Source organism: Columba livia, chromosome 7, assembly GCF_036013475.1.
Source record: "Columba livia isolate bColLiv1 breed racing homer chromosome 7, bColLiv1.pat.W.v2, whole genome shotgun sequence".
Classification (NCBI taxonomy): Eukaryota; Metazoa; Chordata; class Aves; order Columbiformes; family Columbidae; genus Columba; species Columba livia.
Genome location: NC_088608.1, coordinates 247,223 through 272,520, shown reverse-complemented (window position 1 = coordinate 272,520; position 25,298 = coordinate 247,223). Strand labels below are relative to the sequence as shown.

At 47.4% G+C, this 25,298-nt stretch overlaps 1 protein-coding gene across 3 annotated transcripts in view; it reads left to right on the top strand.

Moving 5' to 3' along the window:
• Positions 1-25,298, top strand: part of TANC1 (tetratricopeptide repeat, ankyrin repeat and coiled-coil containing 1) — a 67,654-nt gene that overhangs the window by 38,855 nt on the left and 3,501 nt on the right. For all 3 annotated transcript variants that reach the window (XM_065070090.1, XM_065070088.1, XM_065070089.1), the window contains 19 exons: positions 350-471; positions 1,346-1,574; positions 5,399-5,647; positions 6,891-7,016; positions 7,743-8,024; positions 8,835-8,971; positions 9,985-10,216; positions 11,271-11,437; positions 13,447-14,054; positions 14,779-14,887; positions 15,104-15,226; positions 16,079-16,315; positions 16,847-17,023; positions 18,921-18,999; positions 19,832-19,965; positions 20,455-20,578; positions 20,694-20,869; positions 23,406-23,538; positions 24,491-24,582. In XM_065070090.1, the coding sequence (XP_064926162.1) occupies positions 350-471; positions 1,346-1,574; positions 5,399-5,647; positions 6,891-7,016; positions 7,743-8,024; positions 8,835-8,971; positions 9,985-10,216; positions 11,271-11,437; positions 13,447-14,054; positions 14,779-14,887; positions 15,104-15,226; positions 16,079-16,315; positions 16,847-17,023; positions 18,921-18,999; positions 19,832-19,965; positions 20,455-20,578; positions 20,694-20,869; positions 23,406-23,538; positions 24,491-24,582 (3,536 nt within the window). The remainder of the gene's footprint in view (positions 1-349; positions 472-1,345; positions 1,575-5,398; positions 5,648-6,890; positions 7,017-7,742; positions 8,025-8,834; positions 8,972-9,984; positions 10,217-11,270; positions 11,438-13,446; positions 14,055-14,778; positions 14,888-15,103; positions 15,227-16,078; positions 16,316-16,846; positions 17,024-18,920; positions 19,000-19,831; positions 19,966-20,454; positions 20,579-20,693; positions 20,870-23,405; positions 23,539-24,490; positions 24,583-25,298) is intronic.

Here is a 25,298-nt window from a genome sequence, read left to right as displayed (position 1 = left end):
ACAGAATGCCATTGAACTCTGATAGCGTTGAGTTTGATGCTGCTGTTGGACAAGAATCCTGTCGATCGCCAGTCTGGCGGTGGACTTGTTCCACTGCCCCATTGCTGCTTTGACGGGCAGGGTGGCCTTTCTCTCCCCCGGGTTTGTGCCGATATGCAGAGAATCCAGGACCCACCAACAACTTAAAGTCTGGGGGACAGAAAGTTTAAATGGCTTTAGCTTCTCTATTTAGATATATTGCTGACAGAAGAACCAGCATTTACGTTTCATTGTCTCTTTTTCTATGTCTTGTCGCAGTTTCCAGATATAAGACTCTAACCTTCACCAACTTTTTTCCCCCTCTCCAAAGCAAAAACTGACAAAGACTCGAGCTGTTCTCCTGCGGCACAAGAACTGATGACAAGATTGGGCTTTTTGCTGGGAGAAGGGATCCCGGCTTCTGCTCACATGGAAGAGAAAAGCGAAGTCATGGTAGGATAATGGAAAATAATCTATTTAATGTTCATCCTGTTTCTGAGAGGAGTAATGTTATTTCCTCTATTTGCTAGTTGCAGTCACTTGATATTGACCAAAATACAATCTATTTTAATAGAGATATGGTAATAGAATTGTACATTAATTATAGCAAGCATGTATTTGTTTTGAAATTGAGAGTTGATCTTGCATTCTTAAGGAAGAATGGACTCATCATTTCTGGAAGTTTAATCTCCTGTGAATGTGTGCAGCTTCTAGGGCTCTCTGCCTTTTTTGAACATTTATGAGGAGCGTTGTTTTTTCCTTGTGTTTTCAGCAATTTCTGAGATGGAAAATGCCATGGTTTGTTACAATAAGAGCCTGCTTTTGGGGCATGTTGTTAATTTTTTCCGGAGAAGTTGGCTTCCGTTTGACATCTTTCTCTGTCGTTCCGGGGTTGGGGAGCAGCGAGCAGCTCCTGTGCATATGGAACTCATCTGCACCGTAGCCACCAGTCTCTTTCCTCCCCTTCCCCTCGCCACATTTAGTCCCAGGCCTCGTAAATCTCAGTGCGTCGGTGCAAGTTTCATTGATAGTGAGACTGCAGTTCTGGTGGTTCTAACCCAAAGAATGAATGCTGGGAGCGGGGGGGGGGTGTCCACTGAAATGTTTAATGGAGGAGCAATCTGCCACTCTGCCACCAAACTGTGAAACTCCCTTTGTTCTTCACAGGTCACTTGTTAAGAGCAATCTGAAATCATGTCGCTAAGCTTCTGCTTCTCGAAGGTTTTGCTTGCAAATGGGCTGTTTGCTGTGTTGTTGCTGCGCTCCCCGGGTGCGTGTCGCAGCGGTGCGCCGTCCGTGCAGTAACCGCGCTGTTCTTGCCCCGCAGTGCGCGGTCGCCAGCCGGGGCGTGAGCCCGTGTTCCACGCTGACCAGCAGCACCACGTCCCCCAGCACCGACAGCCCCTGCTCCACGCTGCCCGGCCTGGGCAGGGCCGCGGGCGGCCAGGGCAGCCCCTGCGGGACCCTGGGCAGCCCCTGCGGGACCCTGGGCAGCCCCTGCGGGACCCTCAGCAGCCCCAGCTCCACCCTGGAGAGCCGGGACAGCGGCATCATAGGTGAGTGTCTGCAGAACAGACTGACCTTCTCTTGACAGCACGGCTCTGAATGGCTCTGTTTCACTCCATTTCTTGTTGCCTTCTACCTTTGTCCTTTTCCGTTACATACGTCTCTGCAGTATATTTCAAAATGGTGAAGATCAGCGTACCGTGAAGCTGGTTTAATTGCCAGCTGAGGAAAAAATAATTGATGCTACTTCTTCTGAGAATAACTTAAATAAATCTGTTTAAAAACAGCGCAAACTTCTGAGTAATTGACATGAAAATCAAGCTAAAATGGGGCATCATGTAAGAGGTGAAATTGTGTGATCATCCACCAAATAGATGTCTGAACCGGAGTCAGTTATCCTGAGAGAGGCAGCTACCGTTACGTAGCTCCTTTTACCAACTACCTAAATATTTCAGTAAGTCTGATCAATTCTAAAGAAAAGCTCCGAGTTCTTGGCTGCCCTGTTTGTGCCATCTTCCCTCTCTCTGCTCCCTGCCCTAAGGGGTCTCCTGTGAGTATCTCCCTGTTCTAAATGAGGTCAGAACTGGCCTCGTGTTTGTGTAAAGTACTATAGATGGCATGACACTGCATCGTCCACTGCATAACCTTGTAAATACTAATATTTTTAAACCCACTGATAGAAGTTGCTTCTGGAATCAGCGAAAAGGAAGAAGCTTCCAAAATAGGAGAAACATTATTATACAGGGAGAAGAGCAAATGGTGGAGTTGTGAAGTGTAAGAGTCTGAGAGCAGGGGGAAAACCCTAGAGAAGACATGAGGGTGGGTGGGGAACTTCTGCATAGCTCCTTCGGTCGGGTTATGTGGTTCAGGGTCATGGGACCATCAAAACTCACCTGCCGGTTCTGAGCTGTCATTTGTCTCGAATTCGGGGAGAACTTGAACACCCCTTGGCAACCCACGTTGCACCCCTTCCACTAGAAAGGCCTGGAACCAGGGAGGGAAATCAGAGGCACCTCTGAAAAATGATCCCTGGTTTTGTTTTTTAAATACAAACATGTCTGTGCATTCAAATTTGTTAGTAGTAGCAAATAAGTGTTTTAAGTTATGTTAAGCAAGTATGTGTTTCCAAACATCTTTGACAGAGTTCATCCAACCATTACAATACCATAGCTTGCTCTTCCAAGCTACTTACACAGGCTTCCAGTGTATTCTGCTCCCACTATGTTTTCTGGGCCACAGACTCTGATGGGAAATCTATCTTTTCTTCTTTCCTGCTTTTTTACTTATGGTGCGGGTTTCTTCGGGTTTTTTAATACTGTACTGCTGTCGTTGAGTTCTTCTTTGCTTTTGCTGAGTGTGACAGAGTAGCAGTAGAGCCAGGTTTTAACCTTGCACAGTGAGCTAAGTAGGAGAAAAGGCTGAGCTGCTGGCCAAAGTGTGGGCTGTTCTGGATTCCTACCACTGCTTCAGTACGGAAATCTGGAGCAGCCAGGTTTCCTGATGCTGCATTTCACTCCAGAACGAATCATAGTTTAAAATATTTCATACTTCAGGAGGAGGCAGATCCTTTCGGCACTACCATAAAAATGAAATAGATTTGTCATCTGGAAGTACGATCTGAGCTGTGTGCAAAGGCCAATGGAATGCCCGAAGAGCTTTTTCTTCTGCTGCCTCTAAAATGTGTGCCGCTATTGGTGTTTCTCAGAACGCGAGCTCTGGCTCTTGGGCCGGGGGGCAGGAGCAGCTGCTCCCGCCAGGCCGCGGCGCTGCGGGGGCGGGCGGAGCGGCCGGTGCCGCGGGGGGCCGCGCCAGCCCCGGCGCCGTCTGCGCTCGCAGCGCCGTGCAGGCCCGGGGGCAGGGACGGCTCGCCTGATGGCTTGGGCAGCCAGGTGTAGACTCACCACACGTATAGCCTTAACATTTAAAACGTTAGCCTGCAGAGGACCCACAGTTCACATAGACATCATTAGTTAAACTGGCATTGATATGTGTTGGTTCTGTTGTGGTTGGTTGGTTTGTTTGGGTTGGTTGGTTGAGTTTTTTTAATCCTGATACCCTCTTGTCCTTCTTTGTATTTTCCTCTGTTGCATTCAAGTGGTCAAAGTGCATTGAGTGTTGGCTTAACATTTAATAAAAACTAGTTGTTGTTCAGTGATTTCATGAGAGTTTATTGAAAACATTTTGAATGAGACAAAGTAATTTCACTAGTAAACATAGCAAAACCAGCATATATTTGCTAAATGTTCTTATGTGGGCACACTAGTATAGTTTTATCCCACGTTACTAAAGCAGGACTTCAGGAGCACAAGTTCTTCACACCTGCAGGTATTGCAGGAGGCCTCGGTCAAGTACAGCCCCGAGGAGCTGCAGCTGCAGCACATGGGCCCCTGCAGCACCCTGAGAATGCAGCACTGTGTTTGTACCAGGTCAGGTACAGCCCCAAGGAGCTGCAGCTGCAGCCCGTGACCCTGGGACACCCGTGGGCCCCTGCAGCACCCTGAGAATGCAGCACTGTGTTTGTACCAGGTCAGGTACAGCCCCAAGGAGCTGCAGCTGCACCCCGTGACCCTGGGACACCCGTGGGCCCCTGCAGCACCCTGAGAATGCAGCACTGTGTTTGTACCAGGTCAGGTACAGTCCCGAGGAGCTGCAGCTGCACCCCGTGACTCTGGGACACCCGTGGGCCCCTGCAGCACCTGACAATGCATGTGATGCTGTTCAGCTTTCGGTTGGGCAAATCACTGCAGCTGGGAAAACTGCTGCTCTGTAGGGCAGCATCCAAAACACCTTGTGGTCTTTAGTTGCCTTTTAGCTGAGGATCTCTTTAGCTCCATGCTGCTTATTTTTCAGCTTCTGAAATGTTGGCAGTAGGATGTGCTTTTTTGCTATGGAAAAGTTTCACATAGTATTAAGAAATTATCTGTAAATGTCTCATGGTTGGTTTTTAATGACATCAGAAACAAGCAAAGAGAAAAGCCTTTGTTTGAGTCTCTGATTGACTCTATACTGCAGTACACTGAAATACTTCAAAAACCTAAATGAGTGTGTTTAGCGTAATCTGCAGCGCCGCTCATGTGCTGCAGCGGGTCTGGTCAGGCACACCTGGCCGTGCACGCTGTTCTGGGGGCGCAGGGTAGCGCTCGCGGCAGGGAGAGCGGGACCCAGCTCGGGGCGGGCGCTCTCCGCAGGACCAGTTCCCGCGTGCCGGCGGTGCTGGGTGAGCGGGTCTGGGCGGCACCCGCGGTCACGATGCTGCACGACACACGCGGTGCTGGGCACGCGAGCCTGTGCAAAGCATCCCAGCTTTGGGAGAACTGTGCAAGGTTTTTCAAATAATGGAATTTTGAGTTATTCTTGTAAAATATTAGTCTTCAAAAATTATCAAGAAGATGCATTTAAATCTTTTTCTTGCTCTAGATGCTGTTTTTACTTCTTGATGAGATGATGTTGTCTCCATGTTTACCGAATGATTTGAAAATTTGCAGAGCATGTTATAGAATTTTAATTTTTAAAAAGTTGAGATGTTTTGGTGAAGTAGGTGATTTTTTCCTATGAAGTCACACGTGTCCTGGTGGTTTGTCCATTCCGCCAGCCCGCAGCACAGATTACACAGATGTAAAGATAAAACTGGGTTCTTCAGAACACTTTCTTGCCTCCTTTCTCAGGTGTTTTTCCCAGTCTAAGAAGCTGCGTTGTTTGGCTCATTTAGATAAATAAAACTCCTGAAGTTCAACAAAACATCCAGTGAAGAAATAACTTGAATATCTGGTGGCCCAAAATGCCATTTCAGTATGGAAATTGTAACACATGTTAACACTAGCGCACCGTTTTCCTCTCGTGTGTACTTCAGTTGTTTTTTTCCTCTCTTTTTCAGCAACTATAACAAGTTCATCAGAAAACGATGATCGTAGTGGATCCAGTTTGGAATGGAGCAAGGATGGGAGTGTGAGAGCTGGAAGGCAGCAGGGGCTGAGCCACGACCGCAGGACAGACGGCTGCTCACCGGTGGCGGAGGAGGACGCCCGTGGCTCTGCGGAGAGCCTGCCCAGGGCGGCAGAGGGGCCCGCCCCCTACGCGCAGGGCTCCGGCTCTCTCGTGATGCCGCGGCCAAACTCCGTTGCAGGTAGAGTCCTGAGGCAGAAGAAAGGATGTTCTTAATGATGGGGTGTTTCTGTTCAATATCTCTGTAGATTTGGTTTTAGTATGAAAGTATTTTTATATGACGAAAAAAGCATAGGTTCCAAATGGAGTAGATGAGCATTACCTAAGTTATTTTAGACGTCAAAGAGGGTGTTTTATCGTGGTTTTTAGTAGGTATTGGCTAGGCCAGGACTTGTGGAACATCAGTCATTCTAGGACTGTATCTGGCATCAGCTAATCCTTGAGGCCGTTGCTTCTGTGCGCGCTCATATTTCCTAGATCTGTAAATTCGACTGACACCAAGACCAGGATCGTACTTGGAGCTCTGATGAACAAGTGACATGTATAATTTTTTGAAATCTGTGTGAAATTCTGCCTTATAGTTGAACCATTCTTCCAGAAAACGTGAGTCTGTCAGTTGTGATAGATACAAATGGGACGTCAGCATGACTTTTTCCAAGCTGTGGGATACAGCAAGTCTCTGAAAAAGCACTTCTGACTTTAAATCTATTCATAGAGCCCATCAAATCCTGATAGTCATGCAAATTGACTTACATACGTAAAACCCTGCAAGAAGGTGTTCTGGCAGTGCTGAGCAGCGTGGCTGCTATAGGTTTAGCTAACTGAACATTCAAAGTTAAAAACTTGGTAAATGTGGAGTGAAGAAAACTTCAGTAATGAGGTTCGGGCTTAGGAGCTGGTGGTTCTAGGGGGGAGGATATTACACTTCCTCCCAGCTTGAAAACACCGTCACTGAAAGGGAGTATTTCCAGTATAAAATCACAGAATCACAGAGTGTCAGGGGTTGGAAGGGACCTCGAAAGATCCTCCAGTCCAGCCCCTGCGGAGCAGGAACAAAGGTTAAAGAAAAATGGATACATGGAATTTCTTAGCATGGTAAGGTGTGTAGGGGAAGTATTGCTAGGAAACCAGCTTTGGAAATTCCCAACGGCGAAGGTTTGGCAAAGGTCGCGCCAGCAATTTTGGTGAGAATCTCCAACTCTGGCAATACCACGTTACCAGTTCTGTGCTTCTGTTGTGAAGATACAAACATGTTGGTTCAGCTGAGGGGAAAACAATGATACGTTCTCCAGTTCATTTCCAAAGGAACTATATAACGTGTTTATCCCAGAAAAGTCCAACGAATTGTCATATATTGGAATTTCAACAAAAAGGATACTAATATAAAGCGTGTATCAATAAGCTTCTCTCCTTTAATACTGCAGCAACAAGTTCAACCAAACTGGAAGATCTGAGCTATTTGGACGGACAGAGAAACACTCCTTTGCGCACTTCGATCCGCTTGCCTTGGCACAACACGGCTGGCGGGCGGGCGCAGCCGGACAGCAAAGGTACCGCTCTGGGCATCTGCCGTGGGGCACAGTGTGTGCCCAGTCCCGTGACACCGTGTGCCGAGGTGTTTGTAACACCCCGTCCCACCGCCACAGTTATCGTGCTCCTGATAGATCCCTCACCAAGTCTGAAACCAAGATGTTGCTGGCACTTTTTACTGCATAATGCTGTGGGTTAGCAGTTGAATGTATGGCTTTGAGTAAGAAATCAGTGTATTGTTCATCTCAGAGGGCATGGGCAGCGCAGGTTGCATCCCGTGGCGTTCAGATAAGAGCGTGCGGCACCTGGAGTGCTGCGCCGAACGCACAGCTTTGGAGAGCCCGTCGTTAGAGTTCTGGCTTAGGAAGAAAACCCATCTAGTACCATTAGACTTACTTATGACTCTGAACCGAAAAATGTTTGCCACTTCCTCATTTATAGAATTCTTAATGCATTTTCAAGAGAACTTGTGAATTCTGTGAAAAATTAACTCAAATTCAATTATAAAAAGCCCTCCAATTATACTTGTAGCCTCTCCCCTCTAGTATTTAATTCATTGTAGGAATTATGGAGAAGACCTGAACTGAGCAAATCAGTTTTATTGTTTCCATGATGAAAGCTCTGAGGAGTCTGATGATGAACACTATTAACAGAGTCACTGAATGAAATTCTCTTCTGAAACAATGGTGGTTTATTGCACGTCGAGTTTCTTGTAATAAACTTTTCTCCCTGCCATCTCTTCTCAGCTCATTTCGTCCCCTATAAGCCTCAAGACATTTTGCTGAAGCCGCTATTGTTTGAAGTTCCGAGCATAACAACGGACTCAGTGTTTGTTGGAAGAGAATGGCTGTTCCAGGCGATTGAAGAAAAATTGCAGAGCACTGATGTAGCAGAGAACAGGGGCGCAGTCATTACGGGGAATGTGGGCTTTGGGAAGACCGCAATTATTTCACGGCTGGTGGCGTTTAGCTGCCATGGAAGTCGCATGAGACAAATAGCTTCAAACAGCCCTAATTCCTCCCCCAAAAGTATGTATATTGTTTGGATTATTGTACTGATAACAATAGTCGGGATGTTGTTTGCTTTGCTGGTTTAGGTCAGTTGGGCCTCGTCAACTCAGCAAATGCTTGTTTCCTGCAGAAGGAAGCTGTTAAATGGTGTGCTTTGATAAACGTAACAGCGCACAGGCCCAGCCGGCAAAGGGCGGCATGGCGGCACCGTGCAGGATCTCGTCCTTCTGCCGGGCAGGGGTCCCTGCGCTCCGCCGGTGCCGCGGCACTAGAGCTGCTGCTCCCGCTAGTTTGGAAGGAGAGAAGCGATGGGGTTCCCCTACCCTGTACCACACGTGTTCCGCAGGATTGCGGTAGGGGCAAGAGGGAAGCTGTGGAGAAACCCCTTCTGTCTTCTGCTGGGTTCCACAGGCTTCTGTCACCCTGGCAATCCAGTCCCTTCGGTGACCAGAAGGACGTGTGACTGTCCTCACTGCTGCTTCCCCTCCTGACGCTTCGAACAGTAGTCATAATAATCATGAATTGTTTGCGTTCCTCAAGATTTCAGTCACGCAGGAACTATTAGTTGAAATGAGTCATCACACGTATAATTTTCATATGGAAACTCTTCATATCAGCATACTTTGATTTCAGTAATTGTACAGTTTTGATCTCAAAGTCAGTCAAATTGTGTAAAATTGTAACATGCCTGTATTTCTCAGACTAGTTGCAGGCTTCTTGTAATGCAGTTTCAGATTTTACTCCAGCAGCAAAGAGGTTCCGTGACGTTTTCCTGTAGAACGATCTTCTGTCAGCAAATCCAGTCTCTGGTATCTGTTGTCGTTGCAGCGGGCGGTGACCCCAGCCCGGAGGTCATTCCCTTCAGCCAGCTCCCGGCCGGCGGCGTGGGGAGGACTCTGCCCGGCCCGGCCGGCCCCGCGTGCCCGCAGCGCTGGGGGGACGCCGCCAGGCGCCTGGCTGCGAAGGTGAGCCGCGGCCTCCGGCCGCAGGGTGGCTGTGCCCGCGGGCCCTGGGCCGGGCACACGCGCTCCTGGGTGTCCCGTGGCCGGGGGCGGCGCGGTGCTGTGCGGCCTCGCAGTGAGCTGGGAGAACGGCACGCGGGCGGTGCCGGGGGGTCGGGATCCTTTCCTTGCAAAAGGGGCTGTGTGCTCTGCGTACCTTCCAAAAGATGACATGCTTGGCCTGTGTATAATCTGTATTCTGTGATACAGGTTGAGTCTGAATGTAGTCTATTTTCAATACTCTGAGAGTCTGAAATAAGCAATTGAAAGTTATTTTTGCATTAGATTATTATAAGTGTGGGGTTTTTTTCCTAATTAGTAAAAATAATTAACATCTGAATTGCTTAGTTCATGAAATAGTCGTGAGCAAAACATGAGGTTATTGTTTCAGTCGTTAAGGTGATGTGTGTTACTTGGAAACAATGTTTTGAAACCCACTGAAAACCAAACCTTTTATGTACTATGAACACGGTGTTTTCCGTGTGGTTTGATATAACTCAGAAGTATTACACACCTTTGCAGTAATCAGAACAGAGCCCGTTGTCTGCTTTCTCTGTTTGCTACGTGAGGGTGTCTTTAATAGCTGTTGTTTTACTTTTGCCTGATGTCAATCAAATTAGTCCTTGGGTCCTGACAGTGTGTGACACCGTGTTGTTAAATTAGAGCTAATAAGTTGCTCATTCAGAGCTTCAAGTTATTTTTCTCCTGCTCCTTAGTTACCTGGCTGTACCCCTCTATCCAAATGAACTCAAAACAGTTTTCCTGCCAGAATCTGACACTTTTATTTCTTTTCCGTTTTTCATGTCGTCCTTTCAGTGTCTCTGACACGACCAGTTGTGGAGTTGGACAATTACTGTAACACTGAAAAATACTCTGTAGGGGAAATATAGATGTCGTAACGCTTAATCATAAGTGCACTAGCTAATAACCAACTTAGATGTTGAAGGAGTGACGCCTTTATTTTTTGAATTGTCCAGGTCGTTGCTTACCACTACTGCCAGGCTGACAACACGTACACGTGCCTGGTGCCGGAATTCGTGCACAGCGTGGCGGCCCTGCTGTGCCGCGCGGCTCAGCTGGCGGCCTACAGAGACGTGCTGCTGCGGGAGCCGCAGCTGCAGAGCGTGCTGAGCCTGCGCTCCTGCGTGCAGGACCCGGCCGCGGCGCTCGCGCGGGGCGTGCTGGAGCCGCTCGCCCTCCTCAGGAGAGGTACGTGGGGCGGGAGCTGACCCGGAACTGGCCTGAGCCGCACACGGGGTGAAAAGATCTGGGAATGTGAGTCCTAGTGCTCTGAGAGAAAGACAAAAATCAGAACGGTCCTGGAGAAAGGGATTCCTTCATTGTGCTGCGTGTTTGTAACAGTTTTGGAACAGGTTTGGAACAGTTTTTCCATATTTTAAAATAAAATTCTATGAAACTTATTAAGGATCATGGAAACGTTACATTTTTTTGTTTTGCTAGAAAACTCAAGGATGATGTTGCATCTTGAAGCTAAGGCTGGCACACCTACATTAAAGGATTTAGGTTTGGGTGCTTTTGAGTTGTTTCCGTTGTTTTCTAATCTGTGCCTAAGCCCCTGCAAGGCGGATGTGCTTTTTGCTGGCTTTTAAGATCGGCACGGCGGTTTTCCAAGGAAGTGTGTAACAACAAGGGTTTCCTGTTAAAAGCCCAGACCCGGCAAGCCGCTCTTGCCAGCGGCGGCTCCCTGCGCGTGGCCCGGCCGCGGCGCCGCGCGGCGGGGAAGCAGCTCGTGTGCCAGCGGAGCCTGTGTCCTCCCCGCCAAGGCGGTGTGCAGGTCTTCGGTTGCCGTCATGGCTTTTGCAAATTGTAAACGCTTTTTGTTCAGTATGTACAATAAAGGATAAGCTTTAAGTAAACAGCTAATAATTAAAACCCTGGCTAACTAATGTCTTAAGCAACCTATACATGCCCTCTTCTCATATCCATACATCTCTTATCTCTTAATGTTAATGGCCTTGTTTACTCTTTTAACTCTTTTTAAGTCAGTTGAGAAGTAGATCCGTAAGAGCACAGTAAAAGCCACTGTTTTAAGAGCTTGCTTCCACTTCTTAGCATTTCATGGCATTGTTGTTTCGTATCTCCTAATATTGTTTTTAATCTCCTAAATAATGCTTAACCACCATAGAAATGTATTGTGGTGCATAAAGATATGTTTGTATTTCTTGATGTTCAAAATTCGGGGATATGTCACTGAATAGGGGAATTTGTATTCACCCTTTGCTTTTTTATCTTCATCTTTCAGAGAGGAAGATTCCTGAGGAAGACTACATAATTTTGATAGATGGCTTAAATGATGCTGAATTTCATAAACCCGATTATGGTGACACACTCTCTTCATTTATCACAAACATAATCTCTAAGTTTCCTCCATGGCTGAAGCTCATTGTGACTGTAAGAACCAGCTTACAGGTAAAAACACCTTGCACCGTTTTTCTTATCTCAAGCACTAAGTGATCTTTTATGTTGGTGCAGCTGCATTATTATGAAAAGTAGTAGTTTTAGAGGAATTCCAAGTAAAGCGTCTCGGGTTTTTTTTTCCTCCCTTCCTTGCGTGTTTCTCCACAGTGCACAGGTGTGATATTGGAGGCCTTTTTTGTTCCAAATCACCTTCTTGGGTGTGCTAGAATTCATGATACAGGTGGTGGAATCAGGGTATGTTTCCTTGTCCTTCTAGAGAGAAATGGGCAAATGAATGATTGAAAGCTTCAAAAAAATGGCAGTAATTAGAAGGCCATAGTGATTGTTCCCTTCAGTGTTTACTTGTTGGAGTATTAAACTCTGGATTTTCCCTTTTTAAGAAGAGATAAGCCACAATATTACTGTCTATGTTGATGAAATTGCTATAGATCTCTTTGCATCTCTTCATCTGTTTGCTGCCCCTGGAAGAAAACAGCCCCAGGACTCGTGGTTAACGCGTTCTACCAGAATAGAGCAGCTGAGAGAGACTGACAGACATTCCCATGCAGAATTCCCATTTTCTGAACCGGACAGCAGAGTTCTGAACTAAGTTCTGGCTTTCTTTCCAGCACTAGTCAGGCTGTCTTAAGATAGTCGCCTTCTGGTTTAAAGCAGGTGTGTCTGCTTTAGTCTTCCGCGCCGAGACAGCCCCTCAGTGTTCTGGCAGAGGGGACGTGCTGCTGTGGCAGCGCTTGGTGTCCCCGCTCCACCGGGGCGTGCAGGCAGCTGTTCTGAGCACAGCTGGGCACTGCTGGCAGCCGGCTCCAGCGCTGCTGCAGATGTGCTGACAGCTGTGAGCACAGCTGTGCACTGCTGGCAGCTGGCTTCAGCGCTACTGCAGATGTGCTGACAGCTGTGAGCACAGCTGTGCACTGCTGGCAGCTGGCTTCAGCGCTACTGCAGACATGCTCACAGCTGTGAACACAGCTGGGCACCGCTGGCAGCTGGCTCCAGCGCTGCTGCAGATGTGCTGACAGCTGTGAACACAGCTGGGCACTGCTGGCAGCTGGCTCCAGCGCTGCTGCAGATGTGCTGACAGCTGTGAACACAGCTGGGCTCTGCTGGCAGCTGGCTCCAGCGCTACTGCAGACATGCTCACAGCTGTGAACACAGCTGGGCACTGCTGGCAGCTCTCTCCAGTTCCGCTGCAGAAGCTTCTGCTGCCCGGGAGACGTCAGTTCTCAGGTCCGTTGTTACGTGTGAAAGGGTTTCCGAGGCAGGGCTCCCTCCCTTCGGCAGGCTGCCGCTGTCACGGGAACCCGCGCCAGCCTGACACTTCAGCTTGCCAAAATCCAGAGTAGAATAGAAAGGTCTTTTTTGTGTGTTGTGGGATTGTTGCGAAGTTTGTTAAACCCTTCTGATGTATGACTCTATCTAAGAGGTTCTTTTGGATCTTTATTCACATAAACATAAATGTGTTCCGTGTAACATGAACTGGTGTTCAGGTGAAGCTGTTGAAGTGTCTGTGCCATGGTTGGTACTTACCTGAAACAAAAGGGGCTGTAGATGTGTGGCTGGTGCCTTTCTGGTATGTGGTTACTGGAAGATGTAACAATGAGGTTATTTTCTCTCCTGTCAATTGCAATATTTCTTAATAAATCATGACTCCTTCTACCTCCCCTCTTTCCCGGGCCTGTTTCATGGTCCAGTTCTGGCAACTCTTTTCTGTTCCCTTAGCTGTGAAGTTTTCACGTCTACAGCTCGTTCCCTTCGGTTGCCTTGCTGAGCTTGCTCATTAAAATATTTGAGACCTTCCAATGAAAAATGATGAGATGTAGAAATATTGTTGTATCCGTTAGCAGTGGACAATGTCTGTAAAGCTGTTCCATAGGTACTGGATTTCTTTTCAATCTGTCTGGTACTCACTACAGAAGAGAAATCCGGCAAAGATGCGTTGTTTTCAGTGCTGGAATGCTGTAATGCCTGTGGTGGTGTTTTCTCTCTCATTTTTTCCCTCACAGGAGGTAGTAAGTTCACTGCCCTTTATCGCAGTATCTCTGGACAACTTTCCAGACAACAAAGAAATTCACGATGACTTGAGTGCTTATATTCAGTACAGAATAAATAACAGCCAGGAAATTGTGAACAACATATCTTTAAATGGAAAAGCTGATGCAGCTGTTATTGGGAAAGTGAGTAACCACTTGATCACGAGAAGCCTGGGATCTTATCTCTATTTGAAACTCACTCTGGATCTTTTCCAAAAAGGTCACTTAGTAATCAAAAGCGCAAGCTACAAGGTTGTGCCGGTGTCTCTGTCAGAGCTGTACTTACTGCAGTGCAACATGAAGTTCATGACAAACTCTGCTTTTGAGCGAGCCCTGCCAATACTAAACGTGGCGCTGGCGTCCCTGCACCCCTTGACAGATGAGCAGATTTTCCAGGCTATTAACGCAGGGCAGATCCGTGGCGAGCAGCAATGGGAGGACTTCAGCCAGAGGATGGAAACCCTCTCGTGTTTCCTGGTCAAAAGACGTGACAAGACACGCATGTTCTGCCATCCGTCCTTCAGGGAATGGCTCGTTTGGAGAGCTGATGGTGAAAACACTGACTTCTTGTGTGAGCCAAGGTAGGTGAAACCTGCAGTAAATCATGTCCAGATAAGTGCAATTACATTCTATATAATTGGTTGCAACAATTAGCGAGAGGAGAGAGTAGTGTTAAAACACAAGCGCACCTAATTTTCCAAAATGAAAACTTCTATATATGTAGAGGTTGACTTGACCGGAAGTATCAGAGGTTACAGTGCATAATTAACTTTGTAGAATTTGCAAATTTGCATTTGACTTTGTTGCCTTCATGGGGAAGTGAGAGTATTATGTTGTTATTAATATAACAAGATTGTTAAGCATTATGTGCAGCCACACCTTGTCTGTTTAGAGTGCAGGGACAGAAAACACAGATCGTTTGGGGTCTTCTAAACATAAATGTAGTAAGACGTTGTCTTCTGTCATGATATCCATGTAGCCTTGTTTCAGTTTGATCCGTCTCACCACCTTTGATTGAGAGCCCACGAATTAGTTAAATTGGAGACAATAAACTGTTATTGTTCATGCACATTCTCGCATTCTGCATCTTCCATTTTTTTCACATTCTTCAGGGTCTTATTTTCCCTGACGGGCAGAAATATTAGCAGTGTGCTTCAGCTTTGAAGTTTGCCTTTGCCTTATTTGTTATGGAAAGAATTTTGTTTGTAACGGTGTGTTTCGGTAGTCTGACGGGCGCGGTGTTGGGGGTCGGGGCGTTCCCTCTACCATAGTGTTAACAGCAGATCCCTCTTCGTCCTTTGCTAGGAGCGGGCATGCTCTCTTGGCTTTCATGTTTTCTCGACAAGAAGGAAAGTTAAACCGCCAACAAACTATGGAACTTGGCCATCATATACTTAAAGCTCACATTTTTAAGGTAAAGCTTACAGCTTAATAGGTTTGATGATCTGTTCATATTAATGTGTCCTAAAGATTCTCCTTTGAGTTGCTTTGATAATTTGTTAGAAGCTTACGTGAAATACTTGGTAGTGCTAACAAACACAATCGTTACTTCTCTTTATACTGATGAGATATGGATACAAATAGCATTTCTAATCCTATAGAGAGATTTCCTGTTGTGTCATTCCTGTAGGGCCTCAGTAAAAGGACTGGAATTTCTTCCAGCCACCTGCAGGCGCTGTGGGTCGGTTACAGCACCGAGGGGCTGTCCGCCGCCCTCGCTTCTCTGAGGAACATCTACACGCCCAACGTGAAGGTAGGAGAACACGCGGTCGTGTGCAGCCGCTGCTTGTGACCGCTGGCGAATGATGGAACTCCTGCAACCCTTTAGAAGCAGAAAGCCACCGCTGTCATCCGTAACGAACCCCTTTAGAACAAGTCTTCCTGTGCTTTTTTAAGTGTTGTGGAAAGTCCAGGGCGGTTTCCCTCGCTGGTTCTGACGGAAGGTTTCACCCTGCGCCTGGTGCAGCGCGCTCGGTGGCACAGACAGGTGTGCGGCTGCGTTTCCGGGGGCTCAGATGCACCTCCCGACTGCTGGACAGACTTGTTTTCAGCCGTGTTTTCTACTATGGGGAAGTATCAAGGGAACTGTAAAAGGGGAAATACTATGGGAGCGAAGGATGTCAGAACTTGGCACTATTATTTGAATCCCTGGGTTGTGGATAAGGAAATGGAAGCTGGCAAGTTGCAGTTTTAGCCAACTGCTAAGCCTTTGATTGGAGATTGGTGTGTGCGTGCAACTCTGCTAGTTACTGACGTCGTTCTGCATGCAGTCTGGTTCTTTATTAATGGAGTCAGCTACAGGAACCTGCAGAGCAGTAGCAAGCGACACAGATGAAACTGTGGTGAGAGAGAAGCGAAACTGAATTTCAGGGAAGCAGTGAGTCTTCTGTTAGGTGTTCGTAGTTCAGTAATTCAGTAAACTGTTTGCTAACTGATTATTTTAAACTTTCATATTACTATATATGTGACAAAGTCAATGTCTGCCAATAAAATCTACATCAAAATTAGAGAGTAATCTATGAGTACCTGAGTCAAGATGTTAAAGTCTCTTCATGAATTCAGAAATATCTGAATTTAAAATGGGGTTTTTTACATTAAATTTTAGGTGAGTCGGCTGCTGATCTTGGCAGGAGCAAATGTGAACTACAGGACTGAAGTACTGAATAACGCTCCGGTGCTGTGTGTTCAGTCGCACCTGGGACATGAAGAAGTGGTCACTCTCTTACTAGAATTTGGAGCTGCTATAGATGGAGCTTCGGAGAACGGGATGACAGCCCTGAGTTACGCAGCCGCTGCGGGTCACTTGAGCATCGTGTCACTGTTGTGCAAGAAAGGTGCAAAGGTGAGCTGGTGCACAGACTACAGGATTTGCAACCAAAAAGTCATGCAAAGGCATAAGAAAACTGTCATTGATTACATGATTATATAGTTAACATACGTAGACTCGGTCCACTGATCACAGCCTCTGGCCCATCCGCTCAGCCCGTTTTGGGTGCACCTCGCTGCACTTACGTAACCTTGCATAACGTGGTGTGTCGTGGGGGACAGTGCTGGAGGCCTCGCCTAGCTGGGGCAGACACCGCGGCCCTGCCCCATCGCCATGGCACCGCCTCACCGGAGGCTGCCGCGTCGGTTAAGCGTGATTCCCCGTGAACCTGTACTGACTGCTCCGAGCACCTTCGTGTCCTTCGTGTGTTCGGAATTAGCCCAGGACTAATTTCTCCACCGCCTTCCCAGGGACAAGGGGCGGCTCTTTGGCCCGCCGTCCCCAGCCCTCCTTGCCCCTGCAGACAGCCGGCCCGATGCTCTCAGGAGCTGCTCTCAGGGCCGTTCCCCGCACCGCCCGTTAACTGCGCATTTCTCCCCGCTGCAGGCTGACTGCGTGGACAAGAAGGGGCAGTGTGCGCTGGTGCACAGCGCGCTGCGAGGGCACCGCGACGTCCTGCAGTTCCTGCTGGCTCTCTGGGGCGCCGCGGCCCCCCCGGCCCCGCGCAGGAGGCAGGTGCTGCAGCAGGCGCTGACGGCGGCCGCCAGCATGGGACACGGCCAGGTGCGCTCCGCTCCACGTCCCCGGGGACCCACCCGAATTGTGCAACAGTGCTTGCAGCTATTGCTAAAAGAAGTTCTGCTTATAAAAGCAGAGCTGTTGAAACTTCTGACATTTGAAGTCGTTTACACATTTGTAGCTGCTGTTTTAAATGCTGTACTTCATTATCCAATAACATTATTTGCTTCAGGATTTGTATTATCTGTAACTTTCTGTCTGCCTTTTCCTGTCTGTTCTTGGAAGTTGTCCCAGGTCTCTGTGGCAATGATGCTGTTCTGTGTCAGCGATCCACCCCAGTATGTGTCTGCGTTAGGGTGAACTGGTTTTTCATAGTATAACAAATTGCATATTGCACGTGCTGGCACTTTTCAACCTGATGCACATGTCAGGTTACAGACGTAGCTTAAGGTCACAGCAGAAATGTGGATTGTCTGCATGTTCATGACAAAGTGTTTGCCAGCATTACAAGATGACTCAGTAAAAGGAACACTGGAAGTAAACATATACTCACAATGCCTTAGAGATTTAGGTAATACAAAAGTATGTCTTGTGTTCATTGGGAAAATAAATCTTAACCTTGATATAAAGTGATCAGTAAGTAAAGATACTTGAGTAGCGATCACACTGCTCAGGCTGGTGGAGTTTCCTGTGTGTGTTATAAGTGATGTACCACAAGGGAAACTTAAAATCTATTCCATAAAGCCAATTAATAGTTACTGACTCTAATTCTATTTTTTAATTGCTGTAAGATCAAGAGTCTGATCTTTGAAGTTGTTTACATTATTCAAACACAGAAGTGTCTGTGTGCAGTTAATGTATGGTATGATACATAAGCTGTTACTGTCTCACAATGTAAATTTGAGGATTCTGAACTATTAACTTGAATTTACAGATAATTCCTTCACTCTCAGCAAAGCCCTTCTGTGATATCCACTGAGTCAATGAAAGCAGTCAGCTCCTGAGTATCAGCAAAATAGGTTAAATTAATCGCAAATACTTACCTGAAAATGTCCGTCTTTTTCTATTGTAGGACACTAAGAAGCCTAATTTTTCTTAGTTGGAAAAAAAGACCTGTCTGTTTAATGAATTTCAAATAAATTATAGCAATTTAACTTTAGAATCTCCATACGTTGTATACAACGCTTCTCAGACAGGCAGAGGGTGCCTGTGGACTGTGTCCTTTCCTGCCTGTGCTTTTGCCCGTGGCACCACGGGGTTCGTTGGCGCGACCGCCCTCCCCTGCTTCGCAGCCCCGGGCACCGTGTCCCCCACCGGAAAGCCCGTTCCAGACAGCCACTAGGACATACTTGAATTCAAACATCTCTCACTAGCAGGTGGTTACAAAGCAGAGGTTTCCTGAACGAAATAGGAGCACAGCAAAGCTTCATTTTTAACTTGTCTGAAGTTTAAACCTTAGCAGATAACAATGCATGCTTGAACCATTTGGAAAAAGGCTAAGATATAAACCATGTAAAATGAGAAACATAGCAATGGCCATTTTACAAGATGTATGCGGACAGTGACTCCTTTTCCCTTTGTTTTAGACAATCTGGAGTGTTCTGAACTGGGCTGCCTCGGCGTTCAGTTTGGGCTCTGTTTGTCTGGCTGATTCTGGTGTATGTAGGTCACATAGGAGCTCATTAAATCACCGTCATGAAAATACCCTGAACCAATTAACAGAAGGGCACTGGGCTTGTTTTTAAACTATTAATAGTTGCAATAACATTTTATCAAGTTGTACTAAAATCCTGCCGAACTTGCTTTGCTGGAATATGAGCAATGTGAATTTTAACTGATTCACATGCATTAAGAGAGAAACAATCTCCCGTGTTGTACAGCTTTTCCTGTGGCTGTGCTGGCAACGGATGGTTTTGTGACCCTGCATCTCTGTTTTTGACAGGTGGTTTGTTACCTCTTGACAGCTCAGAAGGACCACGGAATAGACATCAATGACACCGATGCCTTGTGGGGAGAAACAGGTATGTATGTTCTCCTGTTTTCTAATTGAGTTGCTCATTTAAGAAGTAAGAGTATTACATTTTGATTTTTAACGTTTTTCTGTCATAATAGTCACGGGAAAATATCAGTTTTAATAATGAAATGCAGTTTGTAAGTACAGAGGTTTTTAACTTATTAAATCTACTCATCTCATATTGAAGAGTTATTGTGTATTAAAATTACTGTACATTACTGACTTCCTAATTAAATAGAAACTTGTCTGTGGACATACAGTGCTCCAGGCTTCAGTGCAGAGCCTCATAGGCTTACCTGTTGAGGATTTTGTAAATGTCGCTGGTTTCCAGGAGAAGCCGGGCAGGCGGCGGCCTCGTGGGCTCTGGCGGGGCGGTGCCCGCAAGGCGTGCCTTTGGACGGGTGGGAAGTGCCAAGTATTTTTTACAGACAGGCTGTAAACGGTGCAGCCTGCAGCTTTTTTACCATCTAGCATCTCAGTTTCATTGAACAGCTGAGATTGCACAAGCAGGAGCGAAAATGGTCTCTTGTAATGATTGTCAGTAGCCCCTTCACATACTGGAGAAGCAGAACTGCCTCCAGCTGGTGGGCTTATCCAAAATATTCATAAAGATTCCTTTGAACCTACAAACCGTGCACATGATGCAGTCGTTATCTTTGCGACTCATGTTTTTATTAGCCAGAGAATGCCTGTGGCATATTGATCCAACTTAATTCCGACCGATGTGAGTCCCAGAGCAGTTAGGAAAACCTGATGAGCAGCGCAGCTGAAACCGCGGGGTTTCAGGAGCGCTGGGCTACCGCGTGTGCCGGGCGCTCGGTGACGCTGTGTGTGTTCAGCCCTGACAGCCGCGGCGGGCCGGGGGAAGCTGGACGTGTGCGAGCTGCTGCTGGAGCGCGGGGCGGGCGCGGGCAGGAGCAACCGGCGCGGCGTCCCCCCGCTGTGCTGCGCCGTGCGCCACGGACACCGCCAGGTCAGCACCCGCGCGCTTCGCGAAACGGCCCGCGTTCCCGCTCTCGGCCTCTCGCAAGTCCCTGTGCGGTTTCTTACACGCCTTTGCACCAACCTCTAAGGATCGTGTTCAGAAGCTCACTTTGTATCACTTTAAGTAAGTTAAAAAGGCTTCGAACGTGCATGGGCCACATGACAACCTTAGTTATAGTGCACCTGAAAAATAATACGTGGGAGTTCAAATATTTTATTTCCAAGAGTGAGAACAGAGGCAATTTCAGATCCCCTGCACTGCTGCTGTGTTAGTGGAGAAGCCCGGGGTCTGGAGCGCTGCTCGCGCCGCCTCCTGCCAGGACAGCCCCGGGCTGCGTGCAGTTTAGACCTGAGTTGCATGGCATTTCTCAGGGGTTGCTCTAAATAACACCTTAGTCTTCCTCCTTAAAAGATCTTGCTACTGTGACTGAAATTCAGATCTGCCGGTTTATTTTTCAATGGCCATTTTCCGTTCCAGATTGCCCAGCTTCTAGTGGAACATGGGTCTGACGTGAATCTGAGCGACAGGCAAGGCCGAACTCCACTTATGGTGGCTTCCTGTGAAGGACATCTGAGCACTGTGGAATTTCTGCTTTCTGAAGGTAGAAAATAAATAGTGGTTCAAGGCAGCACAGCTGTGCTAGAGACTGCACGAGCTGGGTAATTTTGCCTATTAAACAGGACATCTTCATAACAAAAGATGTTTTAATTTTGCAGGTGCAGCTATTTCATCTGTGGACAAAGAAGGACTGACAGCGTTGAGCTGGGCCTGTCTGAAAGGGCACAGGGACGTGGTTCAGTATTTGGTTGAGAAAGGAGCAACAACTGATCAGACAGACAAAAACGGACGAACACCCCTAGACCTGGCAGCGTTTTATGGAGATGCCGATATCGTAAGTAGAACGAACAGCAGAAAAACTAAGCATGTACGGAATACAAAACAAAGCTTAGAAAAAATATTGCCATCAAAAAAGAAAGGAAATTGGAAGGAGTAGCCAGCACTGTGAGCATCGGGAGTGCAGTGCAGCATTTACTCAGGAAAGTATTTTCTAGATCCGGTTTTAGTACCGAGGTAGTTGTGGTAAAGTCCAGCATTATGCTGTTATGTTTTACAGTGTGCTGTTGCACTTCATCACAGTATCACAGTATGTTTGGGATTGGAAGGGATCTCAAAAGCTCATCCAGTGCAGTCCCCCATGGAGCAGGAACACCCAGATGAGGTTACACAGGAAGGTGTCCAGGCGGGTTGGAATGTCTGCACAGAAGGAGACTCCACAACCCCCTGGGCAGCCTGGGCCAGGCTCTGCCACCCTCACCAGGAACAAGTTTCTTCTCAAATTTAAGTGGAACCTCTTGTGTTCCAGCTTTATCCCATTACCCCTTGTCCTATCGTTGTTTGCCACCGAGAAGAGCCTGGCTCCATCCTCATGGCACTCACCCGTTATATATTTATAAACATTAATGAGGTCACCCCTCAGTCTCCTCTTCTCCAAACTAAAGAGCCCCAGCTCCCTCAGCCTTTCCTCACACGGGAGATGCTCCACTCCCTCCAGCATCTTGGTGGCTGCGCTGGACTCTCTCCAGCAGTTCCCTGTCCTGCTGGAACTGAGGGGCCACAGCTGGACACAATATTCCAGGTGTGGTCTCCCCAGGGCAGAGCAGAGGGGCAGGAGAACCTCTCTGACCTACTGACCCCCCCCTTCTAACCCACCCCAGGTACCATTGGCTTCCTGGCCACAAGGGCCCAGTGCTGGCTCATGGTCACCCTGCTGTCCCCAGGACCCCCAGGTCCCTTTCCCCTACGCTGCTCTCTAATATGTAATTTCCCAACCTATACTGGAACCTGGGGTTGTTCCTGCCCAGGTGCAGGACTCTACACTTGCCCTTGTCAAATTTCATCAGGTTATTCCCCGCCCAACTCTCCAGCCTGTCCAGGTCTCTGATGGCAGCACAGCCTTCTGGCGTGTCAGCCACCCCTCCCAGCTTGGTGTCATCAGCAAACTTGCTGATAGTGCACTCTATTCCCTCGTCCAAATCGTTAATGAATACATTGAATAACATTGGCCCCAGTGCTGACCCCTGCACTAGATACTGGCCTCCAACTAGACTCCGCACCATTGACTACCACTCTCTGGTAGTTTTAAATCTCAATAAAAAGTAGCATTTACAATTCCTGTGTTGGACCAAACTGGAATGAAAACACAGCCTGTGGGACATGAAAGGCAAATAAACGTCTTGTTCGGGCTCTGTAGAGCTGCCCAGGTAACTGAGCTGACAGGGCCCGTCGTGCGGGTGCGCACTGGAACACGGGCCCTGCGGGAGAGACGGAGCAAGAAGAACAATGCCAGAGGAGACGAAATGCACAAAGATTTTGCTTCCCCGTCCCAAGGCAGCATTACTTGTCTTTAATAGGTATCTTGCATGCTTTGCATGATGGGGAGAGAACTGTTAGAAATCCTGACGCTTTTCGTCCTGCAGAGATGGCACTGGGCACATCCCGGTGTTACTGTCCACTCTATATATGTGCAAATACAAGACACGAGGTGTCGATTCACTTTTTCTCAGTTTGTTCCACAGGCCATTTCAGAAATGGGACAACAACTGAAGTTCCTTTTTCAGTCCTGTACCTTTCTCACATACGAGCTTCTTCCTCTGTAATAAATGTTACAAGAATTTAAGGCATTTTAGGTGAAATGTTTCTGAATCTGAAATGGACCATGCATGCAACTGACATCAAAAGTATACAATAAGTTTAAAGCCTGTGATTTAGAATCCTCTGTATCTTTAAAGTCACAGATATTTTAAGTGATTGTGTGTTTTTGTTCTCCTGCTTCAAAACTCTGCTGTTAAGCACAGTTCGGAAGCCTGAGCAGACAGGGATGCGGGTTCCACAAGGCGCCTGGAAGGGCACGCTCAGGTGTGCAGGCGCTGTTGCCGACGGGGAGCTCCCCGCCTGTGGGAAGAACAGCAGGCGCAGGCTCTCCAGCGCTTTGTTTATGGAGCTCACACACACAGCGCCCTGCTGGAAACAGCAGCTCTTGAACAGACATGCTGCTGTACAGTGCAACGTGCTGTAGCGCGTCAAGTCCCATTCTCCCTTAGTCAGAATTAACTTGAAGCTGTAAATAAGCCCTTAGATTTGGTGCTGCCTGTAACTGACTTTTGCCAGAAGTCGCATCCCGGGGCTGTTCCTGCGGCCGGGGGTGTTTCTGGGTGACACCGGGTGTCCAAGCAGGAATGTCTGTCCTGCTGGGGAGCGACGGACGTCCCGACTCCCGGACACCCGTGTCTGCAGTGGTTTTAAAGTGGTGTTAGCACACCGAGCCCATGGTACGCTTCGAGGAAGATGAGGTTGTAGCTTCAGTGTTTCACTGTTCTGCCTCCCCTACCAAAACCAATGTCTCAAGGCTGTCCTGTTTCTTCTCGCAGGTGCAGTATTTGGTAGAGAAAGGAGCAACGATCGAGCACGTCGACCACAGCGGGATGCGGCCGCTGGACAGAGCCATCGGCTGTCGCAACACGGCGGTGGTGGTCACGCTGCTGAGGAAAGGAGCCAAACTGGGTGAGTAAAGCTGCCCGTGCTCGGAGAAACCACGGAGCGTGTGCGCTGCCAGAGCTGCTGCCGCGTCTGCAAGGGAGGTTAGATGTGTCCGCAAACACACACCGGGTGTTTGCAGGGTGCGTGGTTTGCAGGTGCCATCCAGAGCAGCCCATCTCTTTCAAAGGCGGGCACTCAGGACTTGCTTCAGAAAGGAGGAAATGCAAGTAGTTGTATCCTGTTCCTTTCTCTGCTGTGTCAGTGAGGAGGTCTGGAGGAGTCAGTCTTATGTGGTTACTCTGCCATGATATAGTTAAAATGATGATTATGCTGTTAGTCATATTTAATTCTGACACTATTAACAATTTAGATTAAGAAGATTTACACTTAAATAAAGTATAAAATTGTACATTTTTGCAAACGGTCCAAGACCTGTATATATGTCCAAATCATGTGTTATCAGTAGGCAAGTAGATGGTGCAGCTGTGTACATGATAATTATTGAAACTGTAGTACCTTTAAATCATCCCTATTTGGGTGCTACATATGATCAAATATGGGTCCTGTACTTAGGCCTGAACTTTCCCAGGGCAGTGCTGGAGTCACTGTCCCTGGAGGGCTGGACAGACGGACATGGGGTTCTCAGGACGTGGGGCAGGGACAGGGCTGGGTTATGGGTGGACTCGATGATCTTAAAGGTCTTCAACCACAACAGTTCTGTGATTCTGTTCTAGTCTATACTGGCTTTAGAGCAGGGGGGAATGAACTGGACCACGTAACATCCGGCTGCTGTCTGTGTGGGGCAGGAGGGGGCAGGTATGGATATATATGTATTTTAAATACATGCGCACACACTCATCATAGTTCCATGCAGGTGGAGTATCTACAGCAGTAGGGTTAGGCTTTCTAGCGCAAACAGATATAAGAAACACGCTTGCTTTCCTTTTGTCAGAGATCCTTAAAATTTCATTTGCAGGAAATGCAGCATGGGCAATGGCCACCTCAAAACCCGACATTCTCCTTATTCTGCTGCAGAAGCTGATGGAAGAAGGAAATATACTGTACAAAGTAGGTAGATTTTTATTTTTTCTAATATCAGAACATTATAATTGGACTTTTGTCTGCAAGTAGATTTAAGTTCTTTATAGCTCCTGTTCAAACAAGATGTGTCCCCTGTGCATATCCTCTCTTGTTGGGGATGAGCCCAAGAAATCTTGAGAACCCGAGGAAAGAGTCATTGAAAACTTCTGTGTAAAACCAATAAGTAAATATCAATTTAAAGCTGGATAAGAACATTTTCTTTCTGTTGCGCAAGTCGCTCTGTGAACGTTTGTAGCAGTCAGTTGCATCTTTAGAGCAGCTCAGTACATAAGGTGCTCGTGGACGTGCCTTGTTGAACTACGTGACCTTTGGGCATTTCCTTTTCTTCAGAATCGTGGCTTTTTGTGTCCACACAACAGTCCACCAGAGGACACGTTCACCAGAGGCCCAGAAACATCTGGGCCTTAGAGTTTGAATCAACTACACCAGCAGATATTTGACTGTTCTGTTTAAAAAGTAAAGACAGATACAAATAATTAATTGTATCACGCAGGAATTGTACATACGTGAATATCTCTGGTGGAAGTACGGTGTATTAATGCAAATATTATCCTGGTGAAAGGTCCGAGTTTAGAAACAAACACAGCTCTAGTTAACACGCAGGTTCTCTCGTTTGTGTGTATGGGCGATCCACACTGTAAGAAGTCTGGCTCCATCTGTTCCGTTTGCAGAGCACCTGTTGG